The sequence below is a fragment of the Rhinopithecus bieti genome, unplaced genomic scaffold, assembly GCF_001698545.2.
Source record: "Rhinopithecus bieti isolate Rb0 unplaced genomic scaffold, ASM169854v2 scaffold_2574, whole genome shotgun sequence".
Taxonomy (NCBI): domain Eukaryota; kingdom Metazoa; phylum Chordata; class Mammalia; order Primates; family Cercopithecidae; genus Rhinopithecus; species Rhinopithecus bieti.
Window position 1 is genome coordinate 639,048 of NW_016804493.1, and position 23,852 is coordinate 662,899.

At 37.5% G+C, this 23,852-nt stretch overlaps 1 protein-coding gene across 10 annotated transcripts in view; it reads left to right on the plus strand.

Annotated features, from left to right (window-relative positions):
- Nucleotides 1-22,218, plus strand: part of EMSY (EMSY transcriptional repressor, BRCA2 interacting) — a 109,407-nt gene extending 87,189 nt beyond the window's left edge. For 3 of the 10 annotated variants that reach the window (XM_017868641.1, XM_017868645.1, XM_017868646.1), the window contains 7 exons: nt 6,078-6,242; nt 7,976-8,131; nt 9,782-9,823; nt 12,346-12,545; nt 14,425-14,988; nt 15,960-16,460; nt 20,105-21,532. In XM_017868641.1, the coding sequence (XP_017724130.1) occupies nt 6,078-6,242; nt 7,976-8,131; nt 9,782-9,823; nt 12,346-12,545; nt 14,425-14,988; nt 15,960-16,460; nt 20,105-20,299 (1,823 nt within the window). In that variant the 3' untranslated portion in view covers nt 20,300-21,532. Of the gene's footprint in view, nt 1-6,077; nt 6,243-7,975; nt 8,132-9,781; nt 9,824-12,345; nt 12,546-14,424; nt 14,989-15,959; nt 16,461-20,104 lie in introns of all 10 variants that reach the window. The other 7 variants (XM_017868642.1, XM_017868643.1, XM_017868644.1 and 4 more) reach the window with 5 other exon arrangements.
- Nucleotides 22,219-23,852: the final 1,634 nt, after the last annotated feature.

The following is a 23,852-nucleotide window of genomic DNA, read 5'->3' on the forward strand; positions in this document are numbered from 1 at the left end:
TTTATTTATTTATTGAGACAGACTCTCCCTTTTGTCGCCCAGACTAGAGTGCAGTGGCGCGATCTCAGCTCACTGGAACCTCCGTCTCCTGGGTTCAAGCGATTCTCCTGCCTCAGCTTCCCGAGTAGCCGGTATTACAGGCACGTGCCACCATGCCTAGCTGATTTTTTGTATTTTTAGTAGCGACGGGGTTTCATCATGTTGGCCAGGCTGGTCTTGAACTCCTGACCTCAAGTAATCCACCCACCTCGGCCTCCCAAAGTGCTGGGATTATAGGCGTGAGCCACTGTGCTTGACCGAATCTTCAGTTTTTATTCTAAGAATGGGACATAAGTTTGTGTCTTCTGTTTTTATTTCTTCTATTAGGTTGGTGTAAAAGCAGTTGCCATTACTTTTAATGGCAAAACTGCAATTACTTTTGCACCAACCTAATATATCTTTCATTGTATATTACTTTTTAAAATATTCTATATCAGAAGATTTCACAATTTAGAATAGGCATAGTTGACTGTAAGGCAGATTTTTATAATCTGTTTTTCCCTCCCCTTATCACCTTGTATAGCTGCTTACTACATTCTTACAAAGACTAGGTCTGGGAATATATATGCTGTGATTTAAAGAGAAAGGGATTAAGATGTTGGTTAGTCTCAGGTCATGCTGATTTTCAAAGTATGTGAAGAATATTCCTACTTATTAGGAATGTAAGTACTATATAGCAGTTTATTTTTCTGTTACATTGTTGCTTTTGTAGTTTTAGCCACTTTTTTCTTTTAAAGTGACCTTTTCTTTTGATACAATTTCAAAATTACAGAACAGTTGCAAGAATAGTAAAAAGAACTCCTGTGTATAGGCTTTACCTAGACTCACTACTTATTTACATTTTGCCACATTTACTTTGTTGTTGGTTCTCTGCCCTCCTTCTGCTGTGTGTGTGTATGTTTTTAAAATTTCTTAACCATGTAAGAGTAAGTTGAGCTATCATGTTTCTTATATTTACTTAAATTTGTAGGCCTATATTTCTTAAGGATTCTTCTTTTTATGACTAAGATACAATTATCATAGTCAAGAAATTTAATGTTATAGTAATATTATCTAATTTACAATCCATATTCAAATATTGTTAATTAGCTAATAATGTTCTTTATGGTTTTCACCTGTACTCAATAAAATTCAGGTAGACACGTTGCATTTAGCTGCATTTAACTGTCATAGTTTTTTAATTCTCTTTAACCTGGAATAGGTCCTCAGCCTTTCTTTGTATTTCTTGACTTTGATATTTGAAGAGTATAGATCAGTTACTTTGTAGAATATTCTTCAGTTTGGTTTTGTCTGATGTTTCCTCATGATTAGATTCATCGGGAATTCCACAGATAGGATGTTATATCCTCAGTTTTATCAGGAGAAACATGATGCCAGCTTGTACCAGCATAGGTGATGTTCACATTGATCACTTGGTTAAGATGATGTCGTCTGGTTTTCTCCACTATGAAGTTAACATGTTTCCCTTTGAGATTAATAGTAATTTGTAGGAAGGTCCATGATATAAATATCATGTTCCTCATCAAACACTTATCCAGTAGTTTTAGCATCCATAGATGATTTTCCTAAGTTCATTATTCTTTGCACATTTAATAGCTGGCATTCTACTCTAAGGAAAAATCAATCTTTTCTTGACTTCAGGTCCTTTTTCTGGTGACTTCTGCTACACAAGTCCTGGAATAAGGACAACGTATGCCAAGAGAATGCCTTGATTCCACTTGTGGTTTCTGAACTTCACCTACTGTCCTCCACCCCGAAGGAAGAGAAATTTTTATTCCTCAACTGTCTCCTTATAGGCTAGAATATCATCACCCTATTTTGAGACTTTCCTTGATCACCCTGAAAGGATTCATTCTTCTATGTTAGGCTTCCAATATTGCTTTGTGCATCAGCTCTTTTAACATTGACCATTTTATTTTGTATGTTTTGTTTGTGTATTATAATTGTTTTCTTTTCAACTAGGCTATTAGCTTCTCAAGCTTAAAGATCATATTCATCTTCATACATGTCTGGTATTTATCAAAGAGTTCAGTTAGGACTGAGAAGGTACTCAGTAAAATTTCACTGAATGAAAAGTAGCAGAGCATCTACCATAATAACTGTGGCACTGGGTTAAGCTGCACCTTATAAACTCATTTTGTTGCCTGAGTCCAGATTTTTTTTTTTCTGGAGTTCTCCCTAACCTTATGAGTGGGCCTGTTAAGTAGTAAGTAGTATACACCTAGATATGGATAGATAAGTAGGTGACCAAACCTAATGGATTAAGGCCATCCTTGCCTTGGTCACTTACTGAAGATCAGATCGTGTGTCATATTGTTCCTGTGCTTTTCTTCCTAAATGGGCTTTTTCCCCTTTCTCATTTGGGAATGGGGTAGCCTAGAACGTATTTGGGAATGTGTTCCAGATTTTTTTAAAACAAGTATTAAAGATTATTTATATTATGCTTTGTTTCCAAAAGGTTTTAAGGTGGATTAAAATATAAGATTATATTAAGTGAAGTGGAAGAAAATGAGACAAAACCAAGGGCAGAGATTTATGATGGAATAAGGCATGAGTTAAGTATAAAAATGTATCTTGTAAAGACATTGCTTTGAGTAAGTCATAAGTCAGTTTCTAGAATGATTTCTTTCTGAAGTTTCATGATCTCAGTAGGTCAAAGGTGAGGGTGGGGAATAAATCTAGGTTGAGCAGAAACATACTTATTGCAGAACTTTTCAGAGCAATTATGTGCTAATATGTATATGAAAGATGAAGAGTGGAAGATACAATATAAAATGTTCCCCAACTTTTTTGACCATGGAACCCTTTTTTGCAAACATCTTGAGGAACAAATGTTCTCTGGAACATTTTGGGCCTTGCTGTCTAGGCAATTAAATACTGTGAAGTCCTTGAGCTTTATGACAGTGCTTCAGAGGGAAGGTATATATTACATCGTAAAAGGGATATTGATATCTTAGGTTTAGTTTAGAAGCAATGATTTAGGTGTGTAAGGTATTTGGAATCACTTTGTATGAGCAATAGTTGGTGGAAACAGGATATTTATCATGAAGAAGAGAAGATGGGGATGGGTTGGGTTGGTGGGGACATAGGAGCTTTTGTCAGTTATCTTGAGGACTGTGATGTGGAAGAAGGAAAAGAATTGGTCTTTGTGGATACAGGAACAGACAATAGAAGTGCTAAGTAGAAGTCACAACAAGACCTGTTTCTACTCAATATGAAAAAACTTTCTGATTGTCATAACTGTGCAGAGTTGTAAGGAAACTGTCTTAGAAAGTAGTGAGTACTTTGGTGCTAGAGTTCTCAGACCCATGGAAATATTGTGAAGATTTTAGTATAAGATTGATGGCAGCATTAGACAAACTTTAAGGTCTCTTCTAATGGAGAAGTCTTAAGATTCTATGAAAGCATGATATAGGCCATTTATAATAGAGACATAGGAGGTATTCTTCCACAGAGATGTCTGAGTCTGCCTTTGAGTATAATGCTAAAGTGTTTATCTCTAGTATCTAATATGTAGTAGGTATCCAATAAATACTTGTTCAGTTCAGAAAGACATCTGAGGGACAGAAGGCTACCATCTGCAAGAGACGCAGGAAGTCTAGATGAATGCACACTGCATAAGCACGTGTTACTGGTGAGATCAAGCTCCTGATTTCCTAGTCATTGCATTCCATGACTTGATAGACAGTAGATTCATTTAGGTCTAAGCATAAGCCAAAAGTAGGAGAGAGAATCATTTAAAGACGAGTTTTCAAGTAGGTTCACACACTTATCTTGTGTCACAGGGTTGCTACAGTGATACTTATGATGGTCAGCTGCTCTTTCTGAGTATAGACAGACAGAGATGTAGCAATCTCTCTAGTACCTACGAGGTGATGTTGTTTGGGATAATGGTCTTTGATAGATGCTCTCCTATGGAAATTTGTTTTCCCTTTTTCCTATCTCTTTCTACCTTATTTCTATAAACACAATCCCTGCCTTTTTGTGGATATTCAGTGTGTCTTGTAGGGTTGGGTTGCGAAGTCATTCTTTGCCTATATCATTATGAAATTTTCTTGGCCGGGCGCGGTGGCTCAAGCCTGTAATCCCAGCACTTTGGGAGGCCGAGACGGGCGGATCATGAGGTCAGAGATTCGAGCCATCCTGGCTAATACGGTTGAACACCCGTCTCTACTAAACAAATACAAAAAACTAGCCTGGGCGATGGTGGCGGACACCTGTAGTCCCAGCTACCTCGGTAGGCTGAGACAGGGACATGGCCTTGAACCCCAGCGCGCGGCGGCCTGCCGGTGGGCGGCGACCTCGCTTCGGCATGCGCCTCGCAGCCTGGCAGGCACAAGCAAGACTCCGTCTCAATAAAAAAAAAAAAAAAAAAAAAAAAAGAAATTTTCTTAAGTTTTGAGGGCTTAAGTTATATAAAAGGAATTATTTCATAATGTAATCAATTCTCTTAAGTTTAAATTCTACATATCTACTTAAAATGAATAAATAAAAGCTGCTCTGTGCTTCACGTGGCATTTGATATTGCAGGATAGCATCCAGTCTTCTGTATTTCTGGGGAAGTTTAATGGAAAATTATTTGTCTTTAGTGTGGCATATATTCTACCTGGAGTTTTGGGGAGAAAAATGTAGTTTGTTCATGGTAATTAAAAATTCTAGATCTATTGTATATTGATTTTGTTTTTTTCAGGAAGGCTGTTTTGTTGGAAGAGTTGTTCCCCTTGCCCCAACATTTTTCAACAACTTTGTGGCTTTAAAAAATATAAGGTTCATAGAGGGTTAAACGTTTATTATATTTATTCTTGTTTTGGGAGCTACTTGAATTCTTTTCATTCTTCTGTGATGCTTTCACTGACCATCCCAATTCAAAGCAGCCTCTTACTTTCTATTTGTCTTGTTTGCCTAATCGTTTGATATTTGCCCCAAGCTACAAAGCCATATATCTTTATTTGACGTTTCCTCCATTATAATCTGAATTTAGAAGAAGGAATCATGCCTTTATATCCTCCACAATTTCCTCTTTGGTGTCTTGGACAAAGGAGTTTAGGAAGTTCGTAATGGTCTAGTCCAACTTGCTTATTTTATAGGTGGAAAACTGAAAAAATAACTTGTTGCTTGATTTGATGCACATGTAGTATTTATATGTGTACCTGTATAGCATGAATATAATCAGCCTTGAATTACGGCTATAATTTATTTTGAAACTAACAAACGGTCTTAGAATTGAGAACTTATAAGCTACAAAGAAACAATAATAACATTTCTATTGGCCTTCATAGTTTATAAAGCTCATTTCCATGTATCGTTTCATTGCATACTCAGAAATCCTATGAGGAAGAGAGGTAACTTTATTCCCATCTTAGAAATAGTGAAACTAAGACCCAAAGAATCAACTTGCTAATAATTGATATTGTTGGGGCTATAACCCATGACTTTGAGCTCCAGATGTTACACTTGTCCTGTTATATCATGCTGGTTCTAGGTCATCTGTCTTTTCTTGCTGGCAGTGAACAGGATTTCCTTCAGTAATTCAGCCATCCAATAAGTGTTGACAGAATGCTCAGGCTGTAATACAACACATATTTTCAGGTGCATTGGAGAAAGTAAGACTCCTACAGCATTTTGTTCTTACTGTACACAAACATGCATTCACCTACACATATGCATACCTATTTATAATAGCAATTATCACATTGAATTGTAATTTGTCTTTTTACATGTCTGTCTCCCCAACCAGACTATGTGCTTCTTGAGCATCCTCTGATTATTCTGTGAGCTCCTTTATATCTTCAATGCCATATCTAGATTCTGGAACATAAGTGTCCAGTTTGTGGAATCAATGAATGAGTGAATGAATAAGTGAATTCAGAAGTGAAAGACATTATGCCCTCTAGGGGCTTATAGTCTTCTTGGGGAGATAAAGCATGTAGTTTACAATAAATAGAAAGATAAACAAACAGACAAAAAAAAATTGTTTTTTTTTTTTTAAGAGAAACTTTGTTTATAGGGTTTGTTTTTTTTTAACTAATATAAAACAGATTCCCAGCCTGTAGTTCATGTAATTGCTTCCCGGCGTCAGGACTGGTCAGAACATGAGATTGCAATGGAGACTAGCCCTACCATAATTTATCAGGATGTATCCAGTGAATCACAATCAGCTACTTCAACAATCAAAGCTCTGTTAGAACTCCAACAGACAACAGGTATGAATTCACATGCTCAACTGAATGAAGCATGTTTTCTCTAGAGACGGGTTGTGCTAAAATACTACCACTGTTATGATTATTACTATTATTATTATTATTATTATTATTGCTATTATTTGAGCACATTTCCCCCCTCTGGACTTGTCTATAATCATTGGTACAGTCTGGTTTACTTGTTCAATAAGATGTGCACAGGAATATTGAAGTACAAATGGACTATCTGTAGAAAGGAGAAAAAAAATTGACAGCTCTGTCTTCTTTGTCTCTTGCTTAAAATGGAGAGTCCTATTGTTTCTTAGCACTAGAAAGGAGTAGTTCTATCACTTCTAAGCACAAGGCTAGATACAGTACAGTTGCCACTTGCATTTAAGAGTAGCAGGAGGCAGATTGAAGGGCCTTGCTATCCTCCTTGATATTGGTAAAGCACAAAACACCTTTAGTGGCCCTTGCTAACATTCTGATTTGTTTTAATTTTATCTTCAGACTTATTTCTTTGAATAGTATAGGTTAGCCACTTGAGCTGTCATGCAAAGTTGTCCTCATATAACAAGATCCTATCAGTATTTCTAATTACTAAATATCTTTGATAAACTCTAGAACAAACCTGTGGAAGTTGTACTGACTTTTCTACTATAATAGGTCAAAGATTTTCAGAGTATTTAAATGACCTTAGCAATTATGTCATCCAACCCTTTCATTTTATGGATAACTAAACTGAGATCTAGAGAGGTTATCCAGCTGATTAGTGGCAGAGTGAGACTCATCTTTTGGTTCCTAATTCAATGTCCTCTCTACTCGTAGGGTGACTTTTGTATTTTTGTTCTTGTTTTACTTATTTTGTTTAATTGTTTTGATTTTTGTCAGGTTATGTACTCAGTGGGTATGAACATTCAGTGGACTTAGTTACTGGTTACCGTTTATTGTAACTTCCACCTTGTTTGATCCAAAGATTACTAGCATTTAATGTAAGTCTTTGGTTCATCCTTCTGTCGGTGTTATTTTTGACCTTAGGGATTTCTTTAGTTCTTTGTCATTGACATACTCAGCCATTTCTGTTAATACCTGATAGAGGTGGGGATTTTGAACACATAGATTTTGTAGAAAAGTTGATAACAAGGTATATAGAAAGTGAATCTACTCGTGGAAATCATTCTGATTCCAGACTGTTGTATCAGACATTTTTGTAGAAACAGAGAAGCCATTTTTTTCTAACCATGAAAATTTGTATTCTTTAGGAGTTGTTGAAGATATTGTAACATTCATTTGGAGATATCTTGAATTTTTAATAGCGCAAATTAAACTGGTCATTGTGTTGTGCTATTCTGGGTAGATGTGTTCTAGAGCAAATCATGTTATGTACTGCTTATTCACCCTTTGTTTTTAGGTTGATGAACTCAAGGCCACAGGGAATACCTTGAGGAAGGGTATAGGAAATACCTTAAGGAGCTTGTACAAGAGAAAAATTCAGTTGTTTGGCTTAGAGATAAAAAAGAGATGATTTTTGTGTTATTGTATGTGAGTCCTTCTTACTAGGCTGCTGAGTATGGTTATGCAAGTTGTGCACTAAACAGCCATACATAGCAATCTGCTTTTTTCTTTTCAATTCACTGTCTACTTAGTCACTGCAAGTGTGGCACCCCAGAGGTCTGGTTCATTATTCCTGTGGACAACTCTGGTTTTGGTACTTGTTTGTAATAAAAGTTAACTTTTCCCCTGACTTTTTTATGCAGTAAAGGAAAAATTGGAATCTAAACCAAGACAACCCACTATTGACCTGAGTCAAATGGCAGTGCCTATTCAGATGACCCAGGAAAAGAGACATTCTCCTGAGAGTCCATCAATTGCTGTGGTAGAGTCAGAACTAGTAGCTGAATACATCACTACTGGTAGGTGTCCTCTTAAAAGATAGTATTAAGGTAGGAGAACTACCTTTCTGAATTTCATGGGATGATTGTTTGGGGGAGAATATATTCTTTATATTTTTAGCTTTTTTCCTGTTTGTTTTCAGAGCAAATTCAACATCCTTGGGATTTACCCTGTCTTTAATGACTAGGAAAAAAAATAGGATGTTACAAAGTTTGTAGGTAATATAAAACTACAAGTCAGCCGTAAATAACAACTGTGAATATACAGCAACAGTTATAGGGAGAGGATAAAATATCTTTTGTCTAAGAATGAGTTTTGCTTTTTGTTTGTTTGTTTGTTTGTTTGTTTTTTGAGACAGGGTCTAACTCCCATCGCTCAGGCTGGAGTGCAGTGGCGCAATCATGACTCACTGCAGCCTCAACTTCCTGGGCTCAGGTGATCCTCCTGCCTCAGCCTCCTGAGTAGCTGGGACTACAGGTGTGTGCCACTATGCCTGGCTAATTTTTTGTATTTTTAGTAGAGATGGGGTTTTGCCATGTTGCCTGGGCTGGTCTTGAATTCCTAGACTCAAGAGATCCGTCCACCTTGGCCTCCCAAAGTGCTAGAATTACAGGCATGAGCCACTGCGCCTGGCCTAGAATAAGTATTTTTATACATCTAAATTTTTTAGTTTTGTGGGAAGGTGAGTCAAGGGGGAAAGAAGTAGTAAAATCCAGTCCTTTTAATATTTTCAAAAGTAGAAAACCTTAGCCAGGTGCGTTGGCTCACGCCTGTAATCCCAGCATTTTGGGAGGCCTATGCGGGCAGATTGCTTGAGGTCAGGAGTTTGAGACTAGCCTGGCCAACATAGTGAAACCCCGTCTCTACTAAAACTACAAAAATGAGCTGGGCGTGGTGGCGCTCGCCTGTAGTCCCAGCTGCTCGGGAAGCTGAGGCACGAGAATCCCTTGAATCCAGGAGGCGGAGGTTGCAGTGAGCTGAGACTGTGCCACTGCACTCCAGCCTGGGTGTCAGAGGGAGACTCTGTCTCAAAATAAAAACAAAAACCAAAAAACCCTTAAATCCATGTAAATACTTACAAGTTCTGGTGGAAAGCAGATTAGGTATTTGTTTAAAACGTGGTCTGGCAGAAAAACACTGAGATTTTTAGATGGCATATATAGAGAAATAAAACAAGATATATTATTTCTATCCTATTCTGGTTAGACCACACCTGGAATACTGCTTTCTCTTTTGAACACTTTATTACCTTGAAATTTGAAATAGTTCAGGGAGTAGTAATGTGAATAATTAAAGAGTTTAAGAGAGATGACTTATGAGGCAATATGTAGAGGACTCCTATCTTAAGTTTTCTTTAGCAGTGATTAAAGGAGAACATAAAGTTACAGATATTTGAAGGACATAAATACCAAAGAGAAAAGGAATTCTTTGGCATCATTTTAGGAGATAATATTATTAAGACTAATGGATTAAAATTGCCAAAGGGGAAAATCCAGGTAAGATATGGAAAGCCATCTAGAATCTTTCTTTAGAGTTATTTAGCAGAAAGCTAATTAAAGCAGAGGCCGGTATTCTGGGGAACTTAATATTAACCTCTGGGGGTAGACTAGATTATTGCATGGTGAACGGATGAAAAGACCTATGATTTCTTCCCTTACTTATCCTTTCAGAACGCACTGATGAGGGGACAGAGGTTGCTTTTCCCCTTCTAGGTAAGTGGTGTGCATCCATTTGTAGTATCACTGAAGGTAAAAGATGATTGTTTTGGGGGGAACCACTTAAATGGATGCGCTCTACTCTCATCTGGTAGAGGAAAGGTAAGCTCCACTTAGTGAAAGGAAGAGAGATTTTTCTTTTGTAGAATAGTGGAATTCTTTCTCAGAAATTAGCATTTTGACAGTGGAAAAGAGTTCTTTAAAGTAATAAAAATGACTGTTTTATGGTGTTTATATGGCCCAGTTAAGGTCACTTCAGCTATATTCCAAGTGTTTATTCTGTGACCTTCTTCCATAATCTCCACCCATGATATCCACAGCCATATTGACCATTTGTTTGAATTAAAAGCCAGCTGCTCTGCTTGACCTGCCCTTTGTATCATTCTGCGGTGGGTACTAGTTCTCTCTAACTTTCCTGAACTCTGGAGAATTACCGTGAAGTAATTTATAGTTGAAGGAGAATTATTTTTAAATAGACTTAGTTGATCTTTTTAAAATTCATTTCACTTCTTAATAAAAAAATGCTTAATGTAATAATTATGAAGATTAGTATGGGTGGTAGAAGTGTCCCATATAATCTGATAATTTCATCTGAAATAATGTTATTTATTTTCACATGCCATTTCTGATGCTTTCATTTAAAAACTATTAATTTGCTTAATTTTAATATTATAATTTGTTTTTTCTACTCAATCATATTGTAAATTACTTCAGTCATTGTTTTAATGTAAACCTTGACTATCTTTTTTTTGGTTCTGTTGAGTACATGTGGAAAATTTTGTTAACTCGCATAATTTAACATGTGCATACAAAGCATACTGTGAAATACTGTAAGATAGTACAGTACATTTATAAAAGAATACTGGTAATGCTGCCTATACTCTCAAATCACATGTAGATATATGTATAGCAACAATAGAAACACTGCATTTGTGAATATAGATAGAATGTGTCATAAAAAATAAAGCCTATTTATATTTCACTGGATAGTTTTAAAGTTAGTCCTTATAATACATAAATGGCATTTTTACATTGATTTCCATAGTGATCATCTTACTCTTAAGCACCCCACTATGACTTTTCTAAACAGGAAATAAGTGCTATTTGAAATTATAGATCAGGGTATATGAATATTAGAATCATGGATTATTGAGAGAGTTTCAATAATCCTAAAATCCTTAGCTAATTTACAGATATGTTATATTTTTATCTGTTTCTAATTCAAAGGGTTAGTTTCCCAGTAATCATATGCATTTTTAAAGCTCTGTGGACTGTGTAAAAAGTTGAAGTTGAGGCCGAGTGTGGTGGCTCATGCCTGTAATCTCAGCACTTTGGGCGGCCGAAGTGGGCAGATCGCCTGAGGCCAGGATTTCAAGACCAGCCTGGCCATAATGGCAAAACCCTGACTCTACTAAAAAATACAAAAATTAGCCTGGTGTGGTGGTGCACACTTGTAGTGCCAGCTACTTAGGAGGCTGAGGCATGAAAATAGCTTGAAACTGGGAGGTGGAGGTTGCAGTGAACAGAGATTGTGCTATTGCACTCCAGCCTGGGTAGCAGAGCAAGACTGAGTCTCAGAAATAAATAAATAAATGAATAAAAAGTTGAAGCTGAAGCTGGTAAAATTTGATAGATTGGTTACTTCATGGGACCTTTGTAGCAATAGAATAAGAAGCAGGGATGTTTTCTATACTGCATGCTTATCCATTTGTGCCAGGTGAGCTAAATTTGAGATGATAAAACAGATTTTTCTATTCTTTTGTTAACTCTTTATATTTGTTTAGTACTTTATAGTTTAAGGACAATTTTTCAATGTGTTACTTCATTTGGTCCTCTTCTAGATAGAAACAGCAAGCTTTTATTATCCCATTAAAAGAAAATCAATCAGACAAAACAAAACCTCTTAAGTTTTTGAGGCTAATAGAGGCCGAGTGACCTCTTCAAATTCACTTGGCTCTTTGGTAGTAGAATAGAACAGGATCCAAGTGTGATTCTTGATTCAGTTTATTTTCTGCAGTATCACCCAGACCTTTAGATTTTTAGGAACTGTAAGGTTGTGAGACAGAATCACTTAATACAAAGGAGTGAATGCTACTAATGTTTTTATTGCATGTAGAACTGAGACCAAGAGATTAAAGAACTTGAATTGCCTTACTTAAAGATATTATTTTGGGATTACAGAAATTGATTACTGCTTTGTTACCTTAATGGGATGAAAGTCATTGGAGAAAGTGAGTACAGCTCACAGGAGGATGCAACTTTAAGGGGTTTGTTCCTCCTTTGTGATAAGAGTTTTCACAGTGCTTCCATATACATTTCTCATCTCATCCTTATAATAGCTCTGTTATTCCCATTTTGCAGATGAGGAAACAGTCTCAGAGAAGATAAGAGACTTTCTTAGAGTCACACAGCTCATAGATGGGCAGACTGTGGTCTTCTGCCTCCTAGTTCACAATGCTACACTTTGTTTCTGTGATACAAGCTCACAGACATTTGTTTAAAATGACTACTGGTTACAGATGCTGTGGTGATTTCTGGAGAAATATCATCACCTCCTCTATTTTCAGTCAGCCATCGCTCCCAGCCCCAACAGCCTTCCCAGCCCCAGCGGACCCTGCTCCAGCATGTGGCTCAGTCACAGACTGCAACACAGACTTCGGTGGTGGTGAAGTCCATCCCAGCATCTTCTCCTGGAGCAATCACCCATATTATGCAGCAGGTTGTATCTCTTCTTTTTCTTTCTATCTTCTGTAACTCCCCATGCTTGGAGTAAGATTCAGTGTCATCTTGTATTTTAGGAGGAGAAATAATTGAAATGTAGAGTGTTTGCGTAATTCTTTTCTAAGAAATGAGTAAAAGAAATTAATTAAGAGTCTTAACATCAGAAAATAATTCTGAAACAGTATTCTTAAATCCATGAATTCTTACCATTTCAAAAAGGTGAGAATATCTAGATGAATCTAATGACATCAGAATTGGTCACTGTTTTTGTGTATTTTACTGTGGAAGAATGTATCATCGAGGTAAATAAGATTTTCAAATGAAATAACATTTGGCTTGTTTAGCTGTTTGCTGCTGAGTTTGTGTTTTGTTTTGTTTTGTTTTGCTTTTATAATGAATCCTCATAGTAACATTATGAATAAATAGGAAAATAAATACTTGATTTTTTTTTTTAACTATACATGGTCAATTACAGAGGAAGAGATGCAACAGAAAGTTGAGAATATAAATCTAATGTAAAACAGGACATCTGGTATTAAGGGTAATGGGGAAAAGGAAAAACATGTTGATAGGTTGAATTTGTGTCAGATACTGTGCTTTGAGCTTTAAGTATATTAACTTGTTTGATTCTTACTATGATCTTGCAAGGCGGGTGGATTATCCCTCTTTTACAAGTGAGGAAACTTATGCTGTCTTCAGTAAGAAAGTAAGAAACTTGCTCCAGGTGGCAGAGCCAGGATTTAAACCCAAGGTGAACTGCCTCTGTTAAATAGTTATATTATGGATATCAGATTAAAGCATGACTTATCATTAGTAGTCACATAAGTCACCATCACTCACATGATGATGAATCTAACTGTAGGCAAACTACTTGAAAGAAAGGCAACAAAGAATGTTGAATTGAAAGCCTGTGTGTGCAAAGTCATTATGATATAGGGGAGAGTCACAATTGAATCTCAAAATTTTGTAATTTAGGATTTAAGTGTAGCATATGATAAGGCAGTAGGGAGGATGGGGATAGGGTGGATCTTGCTTTGTCACTGAGGGAAGCCAGCTGGCTGGAGGTATTTTTGGGCGGCAGGTCTCAGCCTGGAGTCCGGCCCTCACCTGGCAGCTTCTGACATTGACCTTTCTCCAGACACCTAGAGAGGTCTGACAGGCTGGCCCTAACCATGTCACTCAAGATGATGCCTCCTCACAACACTTAGCACTGACACTGGGCACTCTGCCTTTCTACTGACAGGAATGCTCTTGTCCCCTCCTCAGTCTCCTTCCCTCCTGGGAGCCAGGGCTCTGGGATCTGAGGAAAGGGGCAAGGAATGCTAGTCGAGAGGTGCTTCATACAGACCTTGGTGAAGCCTGAAGAATGGTCTCCACCCATGCAGGGGGCTCTCTATGGGGACTGGGACAGGCATGGGTCTCAGACAATCTCCCTGACCTTCCAGACAGCACTGGACCTACACACGGCCACGGTGGGCTTCTCTGAACCTTGGCTTTTCTCGGGACCTCACAGCTTGGTTGCTGCTTTTAGACAGGTTAACATCATGAATAGGCCACCGGCTGTTTCCTGAGCCAGGGAGCCTTTCTCTTCTTTTTCTGTGTTAGGCTGTGCTTGCAGGGCCATCTTATTCTTCTAATCTGTAAGTTCTGGACCCTCTAAGACTTTTCTGATAGTAGTAAGTAGACCAGTTTTCGAAGTACTATGTCTGAGAGTTGAAATTGCAAGTTTCAGTCAAAAGCTCCTTGAGGTTTCTTGGCCTTTCTAGGTTCTTCTGAAAATTTTGAGTGAATCTCGTAAGTCTTTTCAGTTAAGAGGAAAATGTAGCAATGTAGATGTTTTTCGTATTTCATTCTTACTTTGTGCCTTTTTCACTTAGGCATTAAGCAGTCACACTGCTTTTACCAAACACAGCGAGGAACTTGGAACTGAGGAGGGCGAGGTTGAAGAGATGGACACTTTAGACCCTCAGACAGGTCTGTTTTACCGATCTGCCCTGACTCAGTCACAGTCAGCTAAACAGCAGAAACTTAGCCAGCCCCCGCTGGAACAGACTCAGCTGCAAGTGAAAACTCTGCAGTGCTTCCAGACTAAACAGAAGCAGACCATCCACCTGCAGGCAGACCAGCTCCAGCACAAACTCCCGCAAATGCCCCAGCTTTCCATCAGGCATCAAAAACTCACCCCTCTCCAGCAAGAACAAGCACAGCCCAAGCCAGATGTACAGCACACACAGCATCCCATGGTGGCCAAAGACAGGCAGCTTCCTACCTTAATGGCACAGCCCCCGCAAACTGTAGTACAGGTGCTTGCAGTGAAAACCACGCAGCAGCTCCCTAAACTGCAGCAGGCTCCGAACCAACCAAAAATCTACGTGCAACCCCAAACCCCCCAGAGCCAAATGTCGCTCCCAGCTTCGTCAGAGAAACAGACGGCAAGCCAGGTAACGGAATATTGATAGCATGCAAAGTTAAACTTCTCTGTTCACGGAAAAAAAAATGAGAACGTCACGACCCTATCATGATATCAGTGCTTTCTCCTGGCAAGAGGAAACCCAAAAGCCTCATTACGCTGGTATTACTTTGCCCCATCAGAAGGTTGACATTAGGGAAGAAATGCACGCTTTAATATGTAGGAAGAAAAAAAAGCATAGCACTCAGAACTTGATTTTCCAGGCAGTTTTTATTGAAATCACTTCAGCATTGACCAACAGTGCATAGAAGCGATATCCCTAAATTATTTTTATTTTTTGGTATAAAATATTTATTTCCATGCCTGTAAGAACTCTGATTTCTGTGGTAATAATGCTAAGTAAACTGCAGTCTTTAAAGGAACTTCCTTGAACATCTTTCTTTGTAGCTTATATCATAGCCATCTAGTTAAATTTATTTTTTAGATTTATCTTCTAGATTACAGAGGAATTATTGGTGGATGATTGAAAGCAAAATTATATTAGCAAAACCAGTGGTGCTGGAGTGATGTATATGTATGTATATATTATAAATATATGTATATAGGATATGTTTGTATACATGTATTTTGAAGCAAAAGATTGGAAAATCTTTTATTTTAAAAGCAGAAGATTATATGAAATAATTTGAGCCAGGTTGAAGGTGTACTGTTTAGGGCTGTAAATCCCAAAGGAAAACTAGGCTGCTGAGACTATTTTTTTCTTTACTGCTATAAACCTTGGCTGGCTGAACAAAGGTTCTTTCAACCCCTCCTCTTTCTCTAGGTTTTATAAAAGTAACCAGATTCTTCCTATCCAGCCCTCTTTTTTTAAAACAGCAAGCTTCAAAACTGTCTTCCTAGTATAGCGCACAAATGTTTCTTTTGCCGTATTGTCTGGGGTGTTTGATTAGATTTTCTCAAAGAGATGTAGCTGTAACACACACAACCCCAATTTATTTTCAGGTGGAGCAGCCAATTATAACCCAAGGATCCTCTGTTACAAAGATAACTTTTGAGGGGCGCCAGCCTCCCACAGTTACAAAGATAACTGGTGGCAGCTCTGTGCCTAAGCTGACATCACCAGTTACAAGCATATCTCCCATTCAGGCCTCTGAGAAGACAGCAGTGTCTGACATTTTGAAAATGTCTTTGATGGAAGCTCAGATTGATACAAATGTAGAACATATGATAGTGGATCCCCCAAAGAAGGCTCTTGCCACTAGCATGCTCTCTGGTGAAGCAGTATCATTACCCTCCACCCACATGGTGGTGGCAGGGATGGCGAATTCCACTCCCCAGCAACAGAAATGTAGAGAGTCCTGTTCAAGTCCATCCACTGTTGGCTCTTCCCTAACGACAAGGAAAATTGATGCACCAGCAGTGCCTGCAACAGGCCAGTTCATGCGTATTCAGAATGTAGGCCAAAAGAAAGCTGAAGAGAGTCCAGCAGAAATTATCATCCAGGTAAGAATTGGAAGGAAAATGAGAAATCTTGGGCATCTTGGGGGTTGTGGGTTTGTTTGATATACTTTTGACTTGTCACAGGAAGAGTTAAGCCAAGACAGCAAGAAGACATAGATATTATCTTTGAGATGATGTTTGACAAATTTGGTTTAACACCTATTACAAAAATACAAATTTATTTATTTTCTGGAATAGAATCAGAAAATTGATGGACATTGTCACCCAGCACACTGTAAAGGCAATAAAGGGCCCATGTGTCAGTTTGATTTTGTAAGATACAAGCTATACGTGCCAATGTGTTCACTCATTAAGTCAACCCAGAAGATAGGAAGTTCCTGGGTTCAAATTTTGTATTCCTCAATTTTTGCCCAAAAAATTCTGGAATGTAACTGGATTGCACTTCTGTTTCAGGTTAATTTGGGGGACCCTTTTCTTGGAAAACAGTTCTTGTTCTTGATCCAAATTTATGACTCAGGACAATCAAACCTCAACTGCAGTGTCTGGAGAGACATGTTCTAAGGGGATATTTCTAAATAATGTTTATATTTAATTTGGGACTAACCATGAACTTTACTGTTTAATTCAATCATTGTTATTAAAAAAATCTTGTTTGGTTACTCTCATGTCTTGGTAAATACAGGCTAATTAACACAATAGAATTATTCATTGATAATAGATGGTATCTCACATTTCCTTGATTCTAAAAATCATCTCTTGTCATGCATAATAGATCAAGACTAAAGAATCACTGAGTCCAGGCTACCCCTTAGAAATTGTGTTTTATCTCCCTCTCTCCTTGCAAGGTATCAGGTTGTTTTCTTGACGTTTGTCATTCTTTGCTAAACAGATGTAGAGCTTGGAAGGTATCAGAATAGCACATTTTAGTTAATTGAGAATTTGGATTTATTGAAATGTGAGTAGACTGGGATTTACCATCAATTCATTATGTTAAACTTTCTCTTTGCCATGATCCCAAGCTATGGGAGAATGCAAATTGACCAATGTTAAACCAGTTAAGATAGAATTAAGTATAGAGGAAGTGCTTAAAGGCAAGTAGAAATGGCCATTAAATTATTACAATAATTTGTGTTTCCCTTTGTAAAAAGAAATGTAAATGAAGTAAATATTTCCTAACAAAAGGATTTGTGATTTTTTGTATTTTCCCCTGAAGAAGTAAGGTGTGGTGGAAAAGGAATGGTTTTCTGGCTTTGCCATTCATTGTATGATTTTGGGCAAGGCTACTTAACATCATTTTGCCTTGGATTTCTCATCAGTAAAATGGGAATCAGTAATGCCTACTTTACAGGATTGATACAAGAATTACACAAAATCAAGCACCTAGCACAGTATGTGGCTCATGGTGGTTGTCTAACAGATGGTAACTATTACTGTTTTTACCAAAATTATCATGCCTACTGGGGGCTTAGATTCCTTTACTCACTAAATTAAAAATCATTTTGAACAGCTTATTTGGGAATTATTTTTCTGCACTTTATAAACAGGAGTGAAAATGTAATTTGCTTCATGTATCAAGGATGATAGTTAATGGATAGGTTCTTTACAGAATTCACAGCCAGCTTTTAGCATGTCCCATGTGATAGGTGTGCTATGTCAGAGGTAAGGACAGCAGAGTGATTAACAACCAAACTTTTGGAGTCAGAGATCCCTAGATGTGATTTCTACCTGTACCTATTATGTAACAGTACTGTGGGTTTGGGCAACTGAACTGACCTGTATCTCTCTGTTTCTTTACCTATGAAGTGGAAACATTAACATCTACTTCACAGGGTTGTTTTAGGATTAAGTGAGAAAATATATATAAAGCACCTGGTCAAGTGTCTGTGTAGAGCAATGCTCAATAAAAATAACTCCTATTATTATACTTGTCATTAATATATTGTTAGAGCATTTTCAGGTCTTATTAGTTATGTTTAGCTTTGATCTGAAGTATTGATTTGCTGAGTCCTGTAAAGTGCTTTGATTCTAGAAGAATGCTCTATAAAAATTCAATGTGTTTGATATTAAATACTTTGAATGAAAAGCATTGCTCTTTGTGGACAGTATGTATTTTATTCATTGTTGGTTCATTCATTTATTTGTTTATTCCACATGTATATTTAACTACTGTGTTCCAGGCACAGTGCTAAGTGCTGAGAATAGGGAAGTAAACAAGATGTATCTTCTATTATAAAGAAGTCTATGTATGTGGAATTCATAGACTTTTAGAACTGCAAGGATCTTCACAGCGTATCCTCCAACTATCTTATTTTACATAAGATTAATGTAGGGCTCAAAGAAGTAGAGTGACTTACTCAGAGGCCCACAGCAAGCCAGAGACAGAGCTGAACTAAAATCCAGGCCTCTTGACCTTGTCTAACAGTCTTACACAATTATCAGGTATGTGGAAGAAAGGAGCAGAAACAAACAAACAGAACTTTGTGACTCCAGAATCAATGTGTAGGCATCTTGCATTATTTTCTTGATAGTGTAGTTTATATCTTTCCCCAATAAAGGGTTATTTTGGTCAGGTATATTTGCAAAGTGCTGATATTCAACTTTGCTCTGGGGTTTTTAATGTTAAAAATGTATATTTATTCGTCAAATGTTTACTGAGCCTCTGCTGTGTGCCAGGCCTTGTTCAAAGCTCTGGGCATCTAGCAATGAATAAGATAGTCAAGATCCGTGCTCTGTCCACGTTCTCCTGAAGCTTACATTTTAAGAGTAAGAAACAATTTAACACAAGATAAATGCAATGAACAAAAATGTAACAGAATGTAATAGATATGGGGGTGGGATGAACCCACTACTTTTGGGTTGGTGGTCATAGAAGAAAAGCTTTTCCAAGCATTTGAACCAAGTTGCAGAGCCAACCATGCCATGATTTGGAGGACAGAGCCAGCCATGCCATGATTTAGAGGAAGAATATTCCAGGAAGAGGGGAAGGACTAGTGCAAAAGCACTAAGGTACAAGTGAGTTTGGCATGAAACTGGTAGCCATGGTAAGGTGTTTGGTTGTATAGCGAGTACAATAGGAAACAATTTTAGAGTTTTAAACAAGAGTATGACATGAACTGATAAACCTTTTTAAAGGATGTCTAATATGGAGGAAAAAGAATCTGACAAGGCAATATACCTATGATATCTACTTACACAGAGGCCTACAGCAAGTGTTCTTCTGCTGGTACTCGTCTTGCAGATAATAAAGGGAAAAATTAGGCTACATTTACGTTTGTTTAATAATCAAATGAAAGCTTCATTCAATGTTCTCCTGTTGAATTAGGCAATAGATTTCAGCCTCCTTGTTAGAAGAGGCACCATAAAGGAGTGCAAAGATTTCTTTCAGTTGTACAAGATTTGGATTTGAATCTTGGCATTAACCAACTGTGTGACTTTGGTTAAGTCACCTACCCTCTCAGTTTCCTCATTTGTAAATGGGAATAATAATGTCATTATAGTGTTGTCACAGGGATTAAGTAGAATATGATGTGTGAAAGCACCTTGCACAGTGCCTGGCATGTAGTAGTTGTCCAGTTGTCCAATAAATGTCAGTTTTCTTTTCTTTTTTTTTTTTTCTTGGTGTTGTTGAGGAAGTTATTCTGTTACCTTTTCTTACCATGAAGATTCTCCTGTGTCTTCTCTTCCAGGCCATTCCTCAGTATGCTATTCCTTGTCACTCCAGCTCCAATGTGGTGGTGGAGCCCAGTGGGCTTCTTGAGCTGAACAACTTCACCAGTCAACAGCTGGATGATGAGGAGACAGCAATGGAGCAGGACATAGACAGTAGCACGGAGGATGGAACTGAACCCAGCCCTTCTCAGAGCTCTGCTGAACGGTCCTAGTGTTTGGACACAATAGTGCACTTTAAAACCTGCTTGGTTACCAAGTGTCCAGGGAAACCCTTGTATTTTGATGACTAAAAAGAGCACTTTGCCTGTACTTAGGCTGTGGACCCTAAAGCAGCAGTGTTTTAACAAGATATTGCTGCAGGAGCAGCATTTTAAAACAAGATAAAACTCACAGAGGAATGTACTTTTTTTAAAAAAAATGAAAAAGAAAAAAAAAAGCTGCACATTTACAGTGACTTAAGACCTGGTCTTCTTTCTCTGTTGGATCATGGCCGGTGAAAAAGTTTTGTCTTGCAGTGGAAAGAGACTTCCTGTGAATGTTTCTCAACTGGTTTCTACTGAGCAAAATACCATCTAAAAGGAGTATGTGAATAGTTGTATTTTGAAATGATGTGTCAGGAAAAGTTTTAAAAAACTTGTGTGTTTTGCAAATCTCTGGAAGTGTTGAATTGGTTAAAATTTTACATTTGCTCAGTTCGTAATTAGTTTATAAACACCTAGAATAATACTGGCATTAAAGAATCCTTCTTGGATGGTAGAAATCAGATCCCTAACCAGTGGGAAGTACTTTTTGGGTGGCTTGTGCATTCTCATCAGTTGTGTGCTAATTTATTGTATTGTTCCTTTGTGCTCTGAGCAGCACACTTGCCTTCTATTTATTTAAGTGTAAACATTTCAAAGCAGGCCGTACTCCTTCTGACAAATTTCTTGTAAACCAGGATTGCCTACGCTTTCCACTGTCGTCTCTCTCCACTTTCCCTCTTCCTTTAAGAAAACGTACTAAGAAATGTTTCATTGTGAAGCAGAGGAAAAGAAACATTTTCAGACCTAAAGGAAATGTTCGGTCATGTTAAGAAAACAAATTCTTCATTCATATGATGCTTTCTTAACGTTGAAATTGCACATTCACATTGGACTGAGACTTTGAAAATAACTTTTACATACTTTTGTTTAAGCCCCTTTGAAATGTGTAAAAGTTCATTTACAGTTCTAAATGTAATGTTTTAAGCATTCTACCTTTTAGGACACAGTTTGTTGAAGCAATATGTTTTGGTCTTGTGATCACTGTCTGTCACAAGTAGGGTGAAAGGGGTAAGGGGGTGGGAGGGTAAGAGTTTTGACAAGTTGTGGCAAAGGAAACTATACTTTTCATTTTTTAAAATGTAAATAGAAAAGTTTTTAACGGTTTTATATAGATTTCACTATAAATAAGCATTTTAAGACTGACAAATGTTGAATTGTACATACATTTATCAGCATAACTGCCCAGTTTTTTTGGTGCTGAAGTACTGTAAGTAGAATTCATCAACAGTCTCCTAATTTTTGCATCTACATCTGGGGGGAAAAAAAGCTGTGATACTAAAGTTAATAAATTCCCACTAGAGTGACGCTCAAGATTTAAACACAAGCATTCATAAGATGCACTGATCTCTGGTGGTTGTCACTAGTTCTGCTAGGTGATAATGATTTACCCATAGATGGAGCTGTTGGATATTATTTTATTGTACAAATTCATGTTTAAAAACCTTTGTGACTGTTTCTAGTTAAGTAATTTTTTAACCTTTCTTGGGTCATAGACTTCTTTGGTAAACTATGAACTCTCACCAAAAAGATACACATGCAACATGTTAAATACATGTTAGACTTTGCATACAATTTTAGGGGCTCATGGGCCTCTAAGCCTATCCATGTATTCCAGGTTAAGCCCTCTGTTATGGTCAATCCATTACTTACAGATGTAAGTTTTTATAAAATAAAGTATCTTTTAAATATTCATGGATCAAGTAACAAGAGCAAACTTGAATAAAGTTATGTTCTACATATTTTGGCAGCATAGCATACCTGTGTCCCTTGAGAATTTAGCCTTCACATGTTTCTACAATAGGAATGGCAAATAAAACTGCCATCGTCTACATTTAAAAAAAAAATTACAAATACTAAGAAATCATCAAGTGAGATTTGAAATTTTTCTTTTAAAGGTGCTAATTTGAAATAGAACATGCATTCATTTATTCAACAAATATTAATTGAGCATCTTCTGTATGACAGGTTGCATTCTGTGCACTGGGGATACCATAGTGAACAAACAGGAAATCCTATCCTTATGAAGTTTATAAACAGGGTTTCCTGCTGATGAAATGGATACGAGGAATGAAGATAGGAGAAAATAAGAATAATACTTAGGTTTTTTTAGTAAGTGGATAGATGATGATGCCATATATGGATTTTCAGACATCCCTTTACTGAAAGTCTTAGCATTATATCTATTAGTATTCCATGTTAAGTACATAATTTAAAAGTAATTTAAAGTCATCTCTTTGAAGAATGTTAACAAATTACAATGCAAATGCTACAGAATTTTTAGAATCCTAACAACTATTAGGCAGTGATAAGAAAAATCTATTTGGTGGCCGGGCGCGGTGGCTCAAGCCTGTAATCCCAGCACTTTGGGAGGCCGAGACGGGCGGATCACGAGGTCAGGAGATCGAGACCATCCTGGCTAATACGCTGAAACCCCGTCTCTACTAAAAAATACAAAAAAACTAGCCGGGCGAGGTGGCGGGCGCCTGTAGTCCCAGCTACTCGGGAGGCTGAGACAGGAGAATGGCGTGAACCCGGGAGGCGGAGCTTGCAGTGAGCTGAGATCCAGCCACAGCACTCCAGCCTGGGCGGCAGAGCAAGACTCCGTCTCAAAAAAAAAAAAAAAAAATCTATTTGGTTTAAAGTAAACTTTAATAAGTGCCTGGTATTGCAGATGCAGTTTATGGTGAACTTAGAGGATTAAAAACAAAAGGGGGCTTCATTGAGATATCCACATGCCATAAACTCACCCATTTAAAGTATACTGTTTAATGGTTTTAGTATATTCACAGAGTTGGGCAACCGATTACTGCAATCAATTTGAGAACATTTTCATTAATCACAAAAGAAATCCTGAACTGAAACCACCACCACCATCACTCCAGCCCTGGGTGACCACTCATCTACTTTCTGCCTCTTATGGATGTGCCGTAAGAAATGTGGACATTTCGTATAAATGAGATTATATACTATGTAGTCTTTTGTGACTTCTTTCACTTAGCGTATTTTCAAGGTTCATCCATGTTGTAGAATGTGTCAGTACTACATTTCTTTTTCTGGCCATTCCATTGTGTGACATATATCACATTTTGTTTATCCATTTATCAGTTGATGGATATTTGCATTGTTTACACTTTTGGGCTATTATGAATAATGCTGCTATGAACATTAGTGTACAAGTTTTACGTATTTTCAGTTCTTATGGGTATATACCTAGAAGTGAAATTGCTGGGTCATACAGTGACTGTTTAACCTTCTGTGCAGGCGCCAGACTCTTTTCCAGAGGGACTGCATATCAGCCAGCAGTCTATGAGAGTTTCAGTTTCTCCACATCCTTGCCAACACTTGCTGCTATTTGTCTTTTTATTATAGTCATCCTCATGTATGAATTGTAAAGTGGTAGCCCATTGTGGTTCTAATTTCCATTCCTCTGATGGCTAATAATGAGCATCTTCATATGCATGCT